The sequence below is a fragment of the Pleurodeles waltl genome, chromosome 4_2 (assembly GCF_031143425.1).
Source record: "Pleurodeles waltl isolate 20211129_DDA chromosome 4_2, aPleWal1.hap1.20221129, whole genome shotgun sequence".
Lineage (NCBI taxonomy): Eukaryota > Metazoa > Chordata > Amphibia > Caudata > Salamandridae > Pleurodeles > Pleurodeles waltl.
In genome coordinates this window covers 516,509,212-516,526,208 of record NC_090443.1, presented here as the reverse complement: position 1 = coordinate 516,526,208, position 16,997 = coordinate 516,509,212, and the positions used below count along the sequence as shown (strand labels likewise).

The 16,997-nt window shown below is 48.9% G+C and overlaps 1 protein-coding gene across 3 annotated transcripts in view; it reads left to right on the top strand.

Moving 5' to 3' along the window:
- The window catches only part of PRRC2C (proline rich coiled-coil 2C), a 1,097,702-nt gene that overhangs the window by 822,383 nt on the left and 258,322 nt on the right, over positions 1-16,997 (top strand). For all 3 annotated transcript variants that reach the window (XM_069232016.1, XM_069232017.1, XM_069232015.1), the window contains exon 27: positions 11,796-11,914. In XM_069232016.1, coding sequence (XP_069088117.1) covers positions 11,796-11,914 — 119 coding nt within the window. The remainder of the gene's footprint in view (positions 1-11,795; positions 11,915-16,997) is intronic.

Sequence of the window (16,997 nt, the reverse complement as noted above, 5' to 3'; positions counted from 1 at the left end):
TCTCAGCACAATAAAAGCACACTGATGCCAGTGTACATTTTATTGTAAAATACACCCCAGAGGGCACCTTAGAGGTGCCCCCTGAAACCTTAACCAACTATCTGTGTAGGCTGACTGGTTCCAGCAGCCTGCCGCGCTAGAGACATGTTGCTGGCCCCATGGGGAGAGTGCCTTTGTCACTCTGAGGCCAGTAACAAAGCCTGCACTGGGTGGAGATGCTAACACCTCCTCCAGGCAGGAGCTGTCACACCTGGCGGTGAGCCTCAAAGGCTCACCCCTTTGTGCCAGCACAGCAGGACACTCCAGCTAGTGGAGTTGCCCGCCCCCTCCGGCCACGGCCCCCACTTTTGGCGGCAAGGCCAGAGAAAATAATGAGAAAAACAAGGAGGAGTCACTGACCAGTCAGGACAGCCCCTAAGGTGTCCTGAGCTGAAGTGACTCTAACTTTTAGAAATCCTCCATCTTGCAGATGGAGGATTCCCCAATAGGATTAGGGATGTGACCCCCTCCCCTTGGGAGGAGGCACAAAGAGGGTGTACCCACCCTCAGGGCTAGTAGCCATTGGCTACTAACCCCCCAGACCTAAACACGCCCTTAAATTTAGTATTTAAGGGCTCCCCTGAACCTAAAACTTGAGATTCCTGAAACTACAAGAAGAAGAAGACTGCTGAGCTGAAAAACCCCTGCAGAGGAAGAACAGAAGACACCAACTGCTTTGGCCCCAGACTTACCGGCCTGTCTCCTGCCTTCCAAAGAAACCTGCTCCAGCGACGCTTTCCAAGGGACCAGCGACCTCTGAATCCTCTGACTTCGAGAAAGACAAGAAACTCCCGAGGACAGCGGCCCTGCTCCAAAAGAACTGCAACTTTGTTTCAAGTAGCAGATTTAAAGACCCCTGCAACTCCCCGCAAGAAGCGTGAGACTTGCAACACTGCACCCGGCGACCCCGACTCGACTGGTGGAGAAACAACGTGACAGGGAGGACACCCAGGCGACTCCAAGACTGTGAGTAACCAAAGTTGTCCCCCCTGAGCCCCACAGCGACGCCTGCAGAGGGAATCCCGAGGCTCCCCCTGACCGCGACTGCCTGAACTCCATTTCCCGACGGCTGGGAAAGACCCTGCACCCGCAGCCCCCAGCACCTAAAGGAACGGAACTCCTGTGCAGGAGTGACCCCCAGGAGGCCCTCTCCCTTGCCCAGGTGGTGGCTACCCCGAGGAGCCCCCCCCCCTTGCCTGCCTGCAACGCTGAAGAGATCCCTTGATCTCTCATAGGAAACCATTGAAAACCCGACGCGTGTTTGCACACTGCACCCGGCCGCCCCCGTGCTGCTGAGGGTGTACTTTTTGTGCTGACTTGTGTCCCCCCCGGTGCCCTACAAAACCCCCCTGGTCTGCACTCCGAAGACAACGGGTACTTACCTGCTGGCAGACTGGAACCGGGCACCCCCTTCTCTCCATTGAAGCCTATGTGTTTTGGGCACCTCTTTGACCTTTGCACCTGACCGGCCCTGAGCTGCTGGTGTGGTAACTTTGGGGTTGCTCTGAACCCCCAACGATGGGCTACCTTGGACCAAAAACTGAAACCTGTAAGTGACTTACTTACCTGTTAAAACTAACATTACTTTACCTCCCCCAGGAACTGTGAAAATTGCACTGTGTCCACTTTTAAAACAGCTTATTGTGTTTTATGTAAAAAGTATACCTGCTAATGAAATGATTCAAAGTTCCTAAAGTACTTACCTGCAATACCTTTCAAATGAGATATTACATGTAAAATTTGAACCTGTGGTTCTTAAAAATAAACTAGGAAAATATATTTTTCTATAACAAAACCTATTGGCTGGATTTGTCTCTGAGTGTGCGTTCCTCATTTATTGCCTGTGTGTATGTACAACAAATGCTTAACACTACTCCTTTGATAAGCCTACTGTTCGACCACACTACCACAAAATAGAGCATTAGTATCATCTCTTTTTGCCACTATCTTACTGTAAGGAAATGCCTCCTTGGCATGGTTGCCCCCTGACTTTTTGCCTTTGCTGATGCTATGTTTACAATTGAAAGTGTGCTGAGGCCTGCTAACCAGGCCCCAGCACCAGTGTTCTTTCCCTAACCTGTACTTTTGTATCCACAATTGGCAGACCCTGGCATCCAGATAAGTCCCTTGTAACTGGTACTTCTTGTACCAAGGGCCCTATTGCCAAGGAAGGTCTCTAAGGGCTGCAGCAGGTCTTATGCCACCCTGGAGACCTCTCACTCAGCACAGACACACTGCTTGCCAGCTTGTGTGTGCTAGTGAGGACAAAACGAGTAAGTCGACATGGCACTCCCCTCAGGGTGCCATGCCAGCCTCTCACTGCCTATGCAGTATAGGTAAGACACCCCTCTAGCAGGCCTTACAGCCCTAAGGCAGGGTGCACTATAGCATAGGTGAGGGTACCAGTGCATGAGCATGGTACCCCTACAGTGTCTAAACAAAACCTTAGACATTGTAAGTGCAGGGTAGCCATAAGAGTATATGGTCTGGGAGTCTGTCAAACACGAACTCCACAGCACCATAATGGCTACACTGAAAACTGGGAAGTTTGGTATCAAACTTCTCAGCACAATAAATGCACACTGATGCCAGTGTACATTTTATTGTAAAATACACCACAGAGGGCACCTTAGAGGTGCCCCCTGAAACTTAACCGACTATCTGTGTAGGCTGACTAGTTTTAGCAGCCTGCCACAAACCGAGACATGTTGCTGGCCCCATGGGGAGAGTGCCTTTGTCACTCTGAGGCCAGTAACAAAGCCTGCACTGGGTGGAGATGCTAACACCTCCCCCAGGCAGGAATTGTCACACCTGGCGGTGAGCCTCAAAGGCTCACCTCCTTTGTGCCAACCCAGCAGGACACTCCAGCTAGTGGAGTTGCCCGCCCCCTCCGGCCAGGCCCCACTTTTGGCGGCAAGGCCGGAGAAGATAATGAGAAAAACAAGGAGGAGTCACTGACCAGTCAGGACAGCCCCTAAGGTGTCCTGAGCTGAAGTGACTCTAACTTTTAGAAATCCTCCATCTTGCAGATGGAGGATTCCCCCAATAGGGTTAGGATTGTGACCCCCTCCCCTCGGGAGGAGGCACAAAGAGGGTGTACCCACCCTCAGGTCTAGTAGCCATTGGCTACTAACCCCCAGACCTAAACACGCCCTTAAATTTAGTATTTAAGGGCTACCCTGACCCCTAGAAAATTAGATTCCTGCAACTACAAGAAGGACTGCCTAGCTGAAAAACCCCTGCAGAGGAAGACCAGAAGACGACAACTGCCTTGGCTCCAGAAACTCACCGGCCTGTCTCCTGCCTTCCAAAGATCCTGCTCCAGCGACGCCTTCCAAAGGGACCAGCGACCTCGACATCCTCTGAGGACTGCCCCTGCTTCGAAAAGACAAGAAACTCCCGAGGACAGCGGACCTGCTCCAAGAAAAGCTGCAACTTTGTTTCCAGCAGCTTTAAAGAACCCTGCAAGCTCCCCGCAAGAAGCGTGAGACTTGCAACACTGCACCCGGCGACCCCGACTCGGCTGGTGGCGATCCAACACTTCAGGAGGGACCCCAGGACTACTCTAAGACTGTGAGTACAAAAACCTGTCCCCCCTGAGCCCCCACAGCGCCGCCTGCAGAGGGAATCCCGAGGCTTCCCCTGACCGCGACTCTTTGAATCCTAAGTCCCGACGCCTGGGAGAGACCCTGCACCCGCAGCCCCCAGGACCTGAAGGACCGGACTTTCACTGGAGGAGTGACCCCCAGGAGTCCCTCTCCCTTGACCAAGTGGAGGTTTCCCCGAGGAACCCCCCCCCCCCTTGCCTGCCTGCAGCACTGAAGAGATCCCTAGATCTCCCATTGACTTCCATTACAAACCCGACGCTTGTTTCTACACTGCACCCGGCCGCCCCCGCGCTGCTGAGGGTGAAATTTCTGTGTGGGCTTGTGTCCCCCCCAGGTGCCCTACAAAACCCCCCTGGTCTGCCCTCCGAAGACGCGGGTACTTACCTGCAAGCAGACCGGAACCGGGGCACCCCCTTCTCTCCATTCTAGCCTATGTGTTTTGGGCACCACTTTGAACTCTGCACCTGACCGGCCCTGAGCTGCTGGTGTGGTGACTTTGGGGTTGCTCTGAACCCCCAACGGTGGGCTACCTTGGACCAAGAACTAAGCCCTGTAAGTGTCTTACTTACCTGGTTAACCTAACAAATACTTACCTCCCCTAGGAACTGTGAAAATTGCACTAAGTGTCCACTTTTAAAACAGCTATTTGTGAATAACTTGAAAAGTATACATGCAATTTTGATGATTTGAAGTTCCTAAAGTACTTACCTGCAATACCTTTCGAATGAGATATTACATGTAGAATTTGAACCTGTGGTTCTTAAAATAAACTAAGAAAAGATATTTTTCTATACAAAAACCTATTGGCTGGATTTGTCTCTGAGTGTGTGTACCTCATTTATTGTCTATGTGTATGTACAACAAATGCTTAACACTACTCCTTGGATAAGCCTACTGCTCGACCACACTACCACAAAATAGAGCATTAGTATTATCTATTTTTACCACTATTTTACCTCTAAGGGGAACCCTTGGACTCTGTGCATGCTATTCCTTACTTTGAAATAGCACATACAGAGCCAACTTCCTACACTTACCTCTAAGGGGAACCCTTGGACTCTGTGCATGCTATTCCTTACTTTGAAATAGCACATACAGAGCCAACTTCCTACAATGACTATGACAACGCCATCCACTTTTGCATTGGCGTCTGTTCTAATGCCGAAGATCTTGTTGAAAAAAAACACCGTTGACGCTGCCAAAGTTGCCATCGACAGCCCCAACGATGGTTCCACTGTCTGACAACCCAGTCAGCGACTGACTCGTCGATATAGATACTACCACCACTGACTGCCATTAATAACTCAACCACAGCATCGTTGACGATCATAAAGATCTCAAAAAATTCCTACACCCAGAGCACACCTCTCCCAGTAAAGTGTCTCCATACCCTCCAAGCCATATCCTGGATATTGAGGACTCTGAGGATGAGGGACCATTCGGACCAGCATATAGTCCCTTGGAGCCAAGCGTTAAGTACCATAACCTGGATGTAGAAGAGGAAGATCATCAATACTAGATGGAATATTTTCAAGAGCCCAGGTTTATTGACAGATCCACGCTTCAGGACTAACATTACCAACATTGGGAGCAGTCTTATACACCACAAAACGTCATTATACAGGTGCCTGTATCTTCATTACAGGCCCTCCAGGGCGTCCTGCAGGGGGATGAGAGCACATCCTCTGAAATAATTGATTGCTCAATAGACATTGCATCTACAGGGTGTAGGAAAGTCCCCACTTTCTGGCATGGTTACCATCACTTTTTGCAGTGTGCTTGGAGTGCTTTCACTGGGACCCTGCTAATCAGAACCTGTAGGAAGTTGGCTCTGTATATGCTATCTCAAAGTTAGAGATAGTGTAAACAGAGTCCAAGAGATCCCCTTAGAGGTAAGATAGTGGCAAAATGTGATAATTCTAATGCTCTATTTTGTGGTAGTGTGGTCGAGCAGTAGGCTTATCAGAGGGTAGCGTTAAGCATTTGTTGTACACACACAGGCAATAAATGAGGAACACACTCAGACTTAATCCAGGCCAGTAGCTTTTTATATAGAAAAATATATTTTCTTTATTTTTAGAACCACAAGTTCAAGATTTGAAGTAAATACATAAAATGCAAGGTACTCCACACAGGTAAGTTAGGAACTTTGAATTAGAGCAATAACATGTACAGTGTTTGTCTACTTTTAAAATAGCTTATTGCCATTTTAACAAAGTGCAAAAATCAACAGTTCCTGGGGGAGGTAAGTATTGGTTAGTTTGTGAGGTAAGTAAGACACTTATTAGTCTCAGTTCCTGGGCATAGGCAGTCCACCGTTGGGGGTTCAGGGCAACCCCAAAGTTACCACACCAGCAGGTCAGGTCAGGTGCAGAGGTCAAAGAGGTGCCCAAAACACACAGGCGCCTCCGGAGAACAGGGGTGCTCCGGTTCCAGTCTGCCAGCAGGTAAGTACCCACGTCCTCGGGGACAGACCAGGAGGGTTTTTGTAGAGCACTGGGGGGGGCGGGCAGCACAAGTAGGCACACAAAACACACCCTCAGCGGCACAGTTGCGGCCAGGTGCAGTGTGCAAAGCAGGCGTTGGGTTTTGTGCAAGTTTCAATGGAGGGACCCGGGGGTCACTCTAGTGGTGCAGGCAGGCACGTGGGGCTTCTTGGGGCATCCACCACCTGGGCTAGGCAGAGGGTCGCCTGGGGGTCACTCTTGCACTGAGGTTCAGGTCCTGGGGGCTGCGGGTGCAGTGCTTGGTCCAGGCATCTGGTCCCTTGTTACAAGCAGTCAGTCAGGGGGATCCTCTGGATTCTCTCTGCAGGCGTCGCTGTGGGGGTGGTCTCGGGCTACTCACGGGGTCGCAGTCGCTGGGGAGTCCTCCCTGTGGTGTTTGTTCTCTGGATCTCGAGCCGGGGGTGTTGGGTGCAGAGTGTGAAGTCTCACGCTTTCAGTGGGAAGAGTCAAGTCTTTAAAGTTGAAGAAAAGTTGCAAGTTTGTTGCAGGTTGTGGAACAGAGCCGCTGCTCACAGGAGTTTCTTGGTCCTGGGGGTCTGGGCAGTCCTCTGAGGCTTCAGAGGTCGCTGGTCCTTGTTGGATGCATCGCTGGTTGCAGGTTTTTGACTCAGGAGACAGGCTGGTAGGGCTGGGGCCAAAGCAGTTGTCGGCGTCCCTGCAGGCTTGTAGGTCAGCAGTCTGTCTTTAGTTCAGGATGCAGGAAACTGATTTCCTGGGTTCTTGGGTGCCCCTAAATACTAAATTTAGGGGTGTGTTTAGGTCTGGGAGGTCAGTAGCCAATGGCTACTTTCCTAGAGGGTGGCTACCCCCTCTCTGTGCCTCCTCCCTGAGAGTAGAGGGGCACATCCCTAATCCTATTGGAGGAATCCTCCAAAACCAAGATGGAGGACTTCTAAAGGTGGGGTCACCTCAGCTCGGAGCACCTTAGGGGCAGTCCTGACTGGTGGGTGACTACTCCTTGTTTTTTTAATTATCTCCTCCAGCCTTGCTGCCAAAAGTGGGGGCAGTGGCCAGAGGGGCGGGCATCTCCACTAGCTGGGATGCCCTGGAGTGCTGTAACAGGCATGAGCCTTTGAGGCTCACCGCCAGGTGTTACCGTTCCTGCAGGGGGAGGTGAGAGGCACCTCCACCCAGTGCAGACTTTGTTTCTGTCCTCAGAGTACAAAGGCTCTCACCCCAGGAGGCAGAAACTCATCTCAGTGGCACGCTGGCACTGACCAGTCAGTCCTGCACTGAAGGATTTGGGTAAATTACAGGGGGCATCTTCTAAGATGCCCTCTGTGTGCATTTTGTAATAAATCCAACACTGGCATCAGTGTGGATTTATTATTCTGAGAAGTTTGATTCCAAACTTCCCAGATTTCAGTGCAGCCATTATGGTGCTGTGGAGTTTGTGTAGGACAAACTCCCAGACCAAATACTCTTATGGCTACCCTGCACTTACAATGTCTAAGGTTTTGCTTAGACACTGTAGGGGCATAGTGCTCATGCACCTATGCCCTCACCTGTGGTATAGTGCACCCTGCCTTAGGGCTGTAAGGCCTGCTAGAGGGGTGACTTGCCTATGCCACAGGCAGTGTGAGGTTGGCATGGCACTCTGAGGGGAGTGCAATGTCGACTTAGTCATTTTCTCCCAACCAGCACACACAAGCTGTGAGGCAGTGTGTCTGTGCTGAGTGAGGGGTCCCTAGGGTTGCATAAGACATGCTGCAGCCCTTACAGACCTTCCCTGGCATCAGGGCCCTTGGTACCAGGGGTACAAATTACAAGGGACTTACCTGGATGCCAGGGTGTGCCAATTGTGGAGACAAAGGTACAGGTTAGGGAAAGAACACTGGTGCTGGGGCCTGGTTAGCAGGCCTCAGCACACTTTCAAATCATAACTTGGCATGAGCAAAGGCAAAAAGTCAGGGGGTAACCATGCCAAGGAGGCATTTCCTTACACCCTCCTTGTCCTCTTCGAAGACCTTCTTGATGCCGACAAGCTCCTGGATGTCGACGTGTGCCTCTCAACATCTATCCCTCATGCTGGCGCGAGTCCCTTGATGGCTGTCTGTTGCGACGCCAAGTGGTCAGCATAGATTGTCTCCGCCGGCGACTAATGTCCCTCAACGTTTATCTCGCTTGCCGTGTGGATGGTGACCTCGAAAGGAAGATGCTCCTCGACGGCGATAACGCTCTTGATGGCAAGCGGTCTAATGTCCTCGCTGGCGAGCTGGTCCTCGATGGCGAACATGTTGGAGCTGTTCCTCGCCTCAACGTCGATGGGGACCTGTTATTTTTTTTGCAGAACTGCGTATTGAAGCTGCCCTGGACGAGATCAGAGCCCTGGTGGAAGAATGACTTTCCCCTCGCACTAGGGTCTTGCTGGTGGATTGTGTCCCCCGTCTGCTGTCCTCCTTGGCCTGAAGGTGAATTTTCTCCCTGTCACGCAGGGTGCGCCTGGAGAAGGTTTTGCAGATGTCACAAGCATCAGGAATATGGGAAGACAGCAGGCAAATAATACAGACTTTATGTGGGTCTGTTTTAGCTTTCTTCTTGCCCCAGCGAGGGCAAGTGAAGGCATATTGAAGGGTAAAAAGCCTTAAATTTCTGTCAGAATTTGACAGAAAAGGACAGAAAATACTTGAGCAGGTTGAAAGACGTTGAGTAAGTGTAATCCAAAGGATTTGCTGAGGCATTTTAGTGAAGAAAACTATAAATAGGTGGCGCTCAATGCTTCAGGGTCCTGTCAGAAGTAGCTGGAAAAAAGAACTGAGGCAACTGCCTCTTGCTGTGAACGATGGGATAGAGGAGGACCACCTGCTCTTAAAGGCGCAGCATCTATTTTATTCTGTATAATGGCCTATGGGCTGCACTGCCTGCATTGCTTCATCCTTATATAACATTGCAAAAAGGTTTGTGAAAGATTTTTCTGCAAAATCTTTAGAATATTCATCCATTTTAATGCATATCTATGTTAAGTACCCCTTTTTTCAACCAAGTAGGATGAAGAATTTGGCCTTTGTAGCCTGTCCTCTAGGCTGCATATTGAAATTCTTAAGTGACTTTGCAGGCCTTCCTGAAGAAAGGCGAACATCTGCACTTAAAAAGTCAATTTCAGATCAGTGCTCCCCGCAGGCGTGCGGAACTATTCAGTGCTTATGAATATCATGGATATACCCCTACGAGAGAACTGGAGTTACAGGTAAACTATTCCTTCCACATTGATGCGTCCTTTCACTTGTTTAGCGAGTTGCTCTCGTATACCTCAGCAGCATGTGCTTTTTCTGCTGGTCTCTCCAGCATGGATGGTACACAGGTGCAAATTCCTTCTTCTGTTCACTATAAATTGTGATTTTTTTCCTTCAACATTGTACCCTCCTGCTCTTTCTTGTTTGTGGCATCTTACCTCCTGTCCTAGTCAGTGTGGGTCATGCTCATGGCACTCTTCTCTTGTGCTGTCGGTCTTGTCATTACACTGACTCTTGACCACAAGGAGATGTGTGACACTTATATCCTTGATGCAAGGTCCTGTACCTTTACTGCTACAGGTACCTCTTATGCAAGAGTCCACACACTACCCAGAGCCTCAAGATGTCTACATAATTATTCTTAAGATGCCTAGCCATCTCCTTTGTTGATGACTATCTTACATGTTATGGTGGATACCTGGTTGTTTACGCATGTTCCTTGAATATTAAAGTTCTGTCTTTCTTGGGATTAGTTTGTAATGAGGATTGGTTACTCCCTGGTCGGTTCCTTTCACTATTCTAAAGGATGTCATAATACTTCTAGCCCTCTGGGGTAGTTCTAACACCTCTTTGTTATTGTTAAGGTTCCTTACTTCATAAGGGAATATTCCCCCTTGCTGTGTGCCTCATTTCCTTCGGAAAATGCCCATGATCATTAGTATAACTAATTAGTGTAACAGTATTAGCAGCCTTTACATTTTTGGGGTGTGTGATGTCCTCTACACTTTACATCCTCTTATATTAGAAGTATCTGGCTGATTACTCCGTTCACTCCTCATATATTTGACATCATCCTAGTGATGGCTATTTATTTTTTTCTTTTCTTCCCATGTACAGTCCCAGAGGTATTAACATTATCTCTGGCTGTTGTTTCTATACTAATAGTTGCTGTTGTCTTTGCCGTATTTATATTAAAGCATTGTTCAATGCTTTCTTCATCATAGATGGGTTCTTGCACCCCCCAATCTGTGCTTTTATGGAGCTGGTTTGGCTAAAATGATGGCTTTCTTTGGCAAAGAGCTATAGCTCAGTGGCATTGCCTGTTGACTCTGGGCCCCTATGTACTGGCCAAACATGGGTTCAGTCCCACCTTGGGAGCACGTAATGCTCATGTTATATTGTCTGCTGTCTTACCGGCATATTTATGTCCCCCTGCCATGGTAGCGCTATTCCCATGCTTTTCAGTGCCTTTGACTTTACTTGCCTGCAGTCCTTCCCACAGTTCTTATGTTGTGGCATATGTTCTTAGTCACCTAAATACCTACGAGTATCTGGTCTCTTTTCTAGACCAGCTTGTTCTAGTCTGTGACTTATAGTAGGATCAGTAATGATCTGGATTAAAACCTGGTATGCCCTGGCTAAGAAGCAACCCCCTGAGGGCTTGCATGCTCATTCTGTCAGATCCATAACCCCTGCATTAGAATGCAAAGTTGCAGGCCTGTATATCAGCCAGACAGCAACATGGACTTCCCTGCACATATTTACCTCACATTACACATGTGGACAGTCAGGTCCCTCGTGATGGGCATTTTGCCCATTCGGTCCTGCAAGGCTTCCTTGTCTGAAATTGGTCCACAGACCTACCTCAGAGGATGGCATTGGTTTAGTATCTAATTCTAAGGTAAGGAAGCTGGGGCTAGATGTCTATCAGATGAACAAGTTATTTACCTTTGGTAACACCTTATTTGGTAGAGACAGGATCTAGCCTCCGATTTCTTAGTGATCCACTCATCCTCCGTGCTCTATGAACTGATTTCTAATTAGATGGACTCCATTTAGAGAGGAAGCTCTGCAAAATGTTTTTTCTTTATCTCTCACTGATCCTGTTCCTGGAATTGCGATGCCTTCATTGGGAGTTAATAATTGACACAGAAATAACTCATTTTTGGCACATCGTTTCCATAGGCAGTTTCTATAAGTGACTCCGCATTTTTGACGTGGAAAACAGTCACATAAGAAACTGACAGTACATCAGAGAGGGGATAATATGGACTCTCAGTGTCACATCCGGTGGGCAACATTGCTACGTAGTCGTACAGACTTCTGACGCGCGGAGGTACTGCTCGGGGGGAAAAAATGGATCCAGTCTGGCGCCTGGAGGAGAATTCTAAGGTAGGAATCTGCGGCTAAATCCTGTCTGTACCAGATAAGTTGTTGAAGGTAAATAACTTCTTGTTTTGTACATGTTTAATGTCTTTCAGTTTGGTTTTTCCTCAGTATAATGTTTAGTGTTGAATTAGAAATCGTCAGTATAGCTTTGCCAAAACTGAATTATCTTGGATGGAAAAAGTGCCTCATGCAAATTGCTGAAGACTTACTTGAGATGTTTCTTCCTGACTTGTCTTTAAGATGTTTTTATGACTTGTTCTTGTTTTGATTTTTTATTTCTTTGTTTAATTGTTATGCAGATTCCAATTCCCATCTATGCCCCGATGCAGGGACAGCATCAAGCCCAGCTGAGTTTGGGAGCAGGTCCCAGTGTTACTCAGGCTCAAGAAATGTTCCCAACCTCCTTACAGCCATACAGGTAGGATTTAAAGAATATCTTAGACATTTTTTACCACTCCTTACTGATCATTACCAGAATGTTTCTCTCATAACTCAGTCCATCTCTCATAATCAAATGTGAAAAGGGCTGTAAGCATACCATCTGGCTAAGACATTAAGACAGTAACAATCTCTAAAACGATGTATTGCCAATAATAAATTAAATGCTTCAACCTGATAACCTTAGGTTCTCGAGCAGCACGTGCTAAAGAGACCGTTGTCAAGAGGTGCTCCTCAGCAGGACAGCACACTGCTCACACTCACCAACACCTTCAATAACAATAGAAAGCTTTACACAGTCCACAACCATCAAGGTGTTATACCTCACCACAGAATTGGAAGTGGGGAAAATGCTGCCTCAAAGCATATACCCAGCCTCCTCCTCCTTACACCATTATCCCTTTCACTAACAGAATACTTGAATCAGACAGTAGAGGGCTCAATACAGCTCAAATCCCATATAGTTGCATTGGGTGCCCTTCAACATAACTAGCTGTACAATGAACATTCCGTTGTGAAGAGGAATAAAAGGCATAGTAGTATAGGTCGATGTTATACACAAGCTGAGATATGAGGATCACACAGATTAAATGCAATAGCTTTAGTCAGTGATAAGTCATAAATGTCCATAATGGCAACCCTAGGACTGGAGTACCCTAAAGATGACAGTTTCTATCAAGAAAATCAATTGTTGGCTTTATATATCTATTATACATGCTGTTCCCTGCTCCAGCTCACTCTCCATTGTCATAAAGACTCTCGTTATAATAACAAGGCTGCTGGATTTGGGTGGCAGTACCATTGGGGGTGGGGGGGCTGTAGGAAGTTGGCTCTGTATGCACTATTTCAAAGTAAGGAATAGTATGCACAGAGTCCAAGGGTTCCCCTTAGAGGTAAGATAGTGGCAAAAAGAGATAATACTAATGCTCTATTTTGTGGTAGTGTGGTCGAGCAGTAGGCTTATCAAAGGAGTAGTGTTAAGCATTTGTTGTACATACACACAGGCAATAAATGAGGAACACACACTCAAACAATTCCAGGCCAATAGGTTTTTGTTATAGAAAGATATCTTTTCTTAGTTTATTTTAAGAACCACAGGTTCAAATTCTACATGTAATATCTCATTTGAAAGGTATTGCAGGTAAGTACTTTAGGAACTTGGAATAATCACAATAGCATATATACTTTTTACATAAAACACATTTAGCTGTTTTAAAAGTGGACACTTAGTGCAATTTTCACAGTTCCTAGGAGAGGTAAAGTAATGTTAGTTCTTGCAGGTAAGTAAACCACCTACGGGGTTCAAATTGGGGTCCAAGGTAGCCCACCGTTGGGGGTTCAGAGCAACCCCAAAGTTACCACACCAGCAGCTCAGGTCAGGTCAGGTGCAGAGCTCAAAGTGGTGCCCAAAACGCATAGGCTTCAATGGAGAGAAGGGGGTGCCCCGGTTCCAGTCTGCCAGCAGGTAAGTACCCGCGTCTTCGGAGGGCAGACCAGGGGGGTTTTGTAGGGCACCGGGGGGGGACACAAGCTCACACAAAAAGTACACCCTCAGCGGAACTGGGGCGGCCGGGTGCAGTGTGCAAACACACGTCGGGTTTCCAATGGATTTCAATGAGAGACCAAGGGGTCTCTTCAGCGGTGCAGGCAGGCAAGGGGGGGGGGGGGCTCCTCGGGGTAGCCACCACCTGGGCAAGGGAGAGGGCCTCCTGGGGGTCACTCCTGCACTGAAGTTCCGATCCTTCAGGTGCTGGGGGCTGCGGGTGCAGGGTCTTTTCCAGCCGTCGGGATTTTAGAGTCAGGCAGTCGCGGTCAGGGGGAGCCTCGGGATTCCCTCTGCAGGCGTCGCTGTGGGGGTTCAGGGGGGACAACTTTGGTTACTCAGTCTCGGAGTCGCCGGAGGGTCCTCCCTGAGGTGTTGGTTCTCCACCAGTCGAGTCGGGGTCGCCGGGTGCAGTGTTGCAAGTCTCACGCTTCTTGCTGGGATTGCAGGGGTCTTTAAATCTGCTCCTCTGGATACAAAGTTGCAGTCTTTGTTGAACAGGGCCGCTGTTCTCGGGAGTTTCTTGGTCTCTTGGAAGCAGGGCAGTCCTCTCAGAATTCCATGCCCACCTCACACTGCCTGTGGCATAGGTAAGTCGCCCCTCTAGCAGGCCTTATAGCCCTAAGGCAGGGTGCACTATACCACAGGTGAGGCCATATGTGCATGAGCACTATGCCCCTACAGTGAATAAGCAAAACCTTAGACATTGTAAATGCAGGGTAGCCATAAAGAGTATATGATCTGGGAGTTAATCAAACACGAACTCCACAGTTCCATAATGGCTACACTGAAATCTGGTAAGTTTGATATCAAACTTCTCAGCACAATAAATCCAAACTGATGCCGGTGTGGGATTTATTGTAAAATACACCAAGAGGGCATCTTAGAGATGCCCCCTGAATACCAGTCAGACACCTAGTGCTAGGCTGACCAGTTTGTCGGCCTGCCGCAACCAGACACGTGTCTGGCCACATGGGGAGAGTGCCTTTGTCACTCTGTGGCCAGGAACAAAGCCTGTACTGGGTGGAGGTGCTTTTCACATCCCCCTGCAGAACTGTAACACCTGGAGGTGAGCCTCAAAGTCTCATGCCTTTTGTTACAGCACCCCAGGACGTCTCAGTTAGTGAAGATGCCTGCCCCTCCGGCCACTGCCCCCACTTTTGGTGGCAAGTATAGAGGAGATAATGAGAAAAACAAGGAGTCACCACCCACCAGTCAGGATAGCCCCTAAGGTGTCCTGAGCTGAGGTGACCCCTGCCTTTAGAAATCCTCCATCTTGAGTTTGGAGGATTCCTCCAATAGGATTAGGGATGTGCCCCACTCACCTCAGGGAGAAGGCACCAAGAGGGTGTAGCCACCTTCCAGGACAGTAGCCATTTGCGACTGCTCTCCTGACCTAAATACACCCCTGAGATTAGTATTTAGGGGCAACCCAGAACCCAGGAAATTAGATTCCTGCAACCTACAACACGAAGGACTGCTGACCTGAAAGCCCTACAGAGATGACGGACACGACAACTGACTTGGCCCCAGCCCTACCAGCCTGCCTCCAGATTCAAAGAACCTGCACAGCGACCTCTGAGGACTCGGGACTGCCCTGAAACCGAAGGACCAAGAAACTCCCGAGAACAGCGGCACTGTTCAACAACATCTTTGCAACAAAGAAGCAACTTTTAAAGAACTCCCTCGCCCCGCCGGAAGATCCAGGGAACCAACACCACAGGGTGGACTACCAGGCGACTGCGACCCCATGAGTAGCCCGAGACGACCCCCCTGGACCCACACAATGACGCCTGCAGAGAGAATCCAGAGGCTCCCCCTGACCGTGACTGCCTGTAACAAGTGATCAGACGCCTGGACCAAGCACTGCACCCGCAGCCCCCAGGACCAGAAGGAACCGAACCTCAGTGCAGGAGTGACCCCCAGGCAACCCTCTGCCTAGCCCAGGTAGTGGCTGGCCCGAGAAGCCCCCCCTGTGCCAGCCTGCACCGCTAGAGTGACCCCCAGGTCCCTCCATTTAATGGAATACAAAACCCGACGCCTGCTTTGCACACTGCACCCGGCCGCCCCTGTGCCGCTGAGGGTGTGTTGTGTGCTCCCCCCAGTTTCTCTCCAAAACCCCCCTGGTCTACCCTCTGAGGACGCGGGTACTTAGCTGCTGGCAGACTGGAACCAGAGCACCCCTGTTCTTCATAGGCGCCTATGTGTTTTGGGCACCTCTTTGATCTCTGCACCTGACCGGCCCTGAGCTGCTGGTGTGGTAACTTTGGGGGTGCCTTGAACCCCCAACGGTGGGCTGCCTATGCCCAGGAACTGAGATTTGAGTGTCTTACTTACCTCACAATCTAACCAATACTTACCTCCCCCAGGAACGATTGATTTTTGCACTGTCTACTTTTAAAATAGCTTATTGCCATTTTAACCTATAATGTGTGTACCACTGCTCTAATTCAAAGTTCCTTACTTACCTGTGTGTAGTACCTTGCATTTTATGTATTTACTTCAAATCTTGAATCTTGTGGTTCTAAAATAAATTAAGAAAAGATATTTGTAGGAAGTTGGCTCTGTATGCACTATTTCAAAGTAAGGAATAGTATGCACAGAGTCCAAGGGTTCCCCTTAGAAGTGAGATAGTGGCAAAAAGAGATAATTCTAATGCTCTATTTTGTGGTAGTGTGGTTGAGCAGTAGGCTTATCAGAGGGTAGTGTTAAGCACTTGTTGTACACACACAGGCAATAAATGAGGAACACACTCAGACAATACCAGGCCAATAGGTTTTTATATAGAAAAATATATTTTCTTAGTTTATTTTAAGAACCACAGGTTCAAGATTTACAATCAATACTTCAAATGAAAGGTACTTCACTTAGGTATCATAGGAACTTTGAATCAGCCAAATAGCATGTACAGTTTTGGCAAAAATGGCAATAAGCTATTTTAAAACTAGACACAGTGCAAATTTCAAGTGTTCCTAGGGGAGGTAAGTATTTGTTAGTTTTGCAGGTAAGTAAACCACCCACAGGGTTAAATGTTGGGTCCAAAGTAGCCCACCGTTGGGGGTTCAGGGCAACCCCAAAGTTACCACACCAGCAGCTCAGGGCTGGTCAGGTGCAGAGGTCAAAGTGGTGCCCAAAACGCATAGGCTTCAATGGAGAAGGGGGTGCCCCGGTTCCACTCTGCCAGCAGGTAAGTGCCCGTGACTTCGGAGGGCAGACCAGGGGGGTTTTGTAGGGCACCAGGGGACACACAAGTCAGCACAAAAAGTACACCCTCAGTGGCACGGGGGCGGCCGGGTGCAGAGTGCAAACAGGCGTCGGGTTTGCAATTGGTTTCAATGGGAGACCCAGTGGGTCTTCAGCGAAGCAGGCAGGCAAGGGGGGCTCTCCTCGGGGTAGCCACCACCTGGGCAAGGGAGAGGGCAACCTGGGGGTCGCTTCTGCACTGGAGGTCGGATCCTTCAGGTCCTGGGGGCTGCGGGTGCACTGTCTTTACCAGGCATCGGGTTCTTGGAAGCCGGCA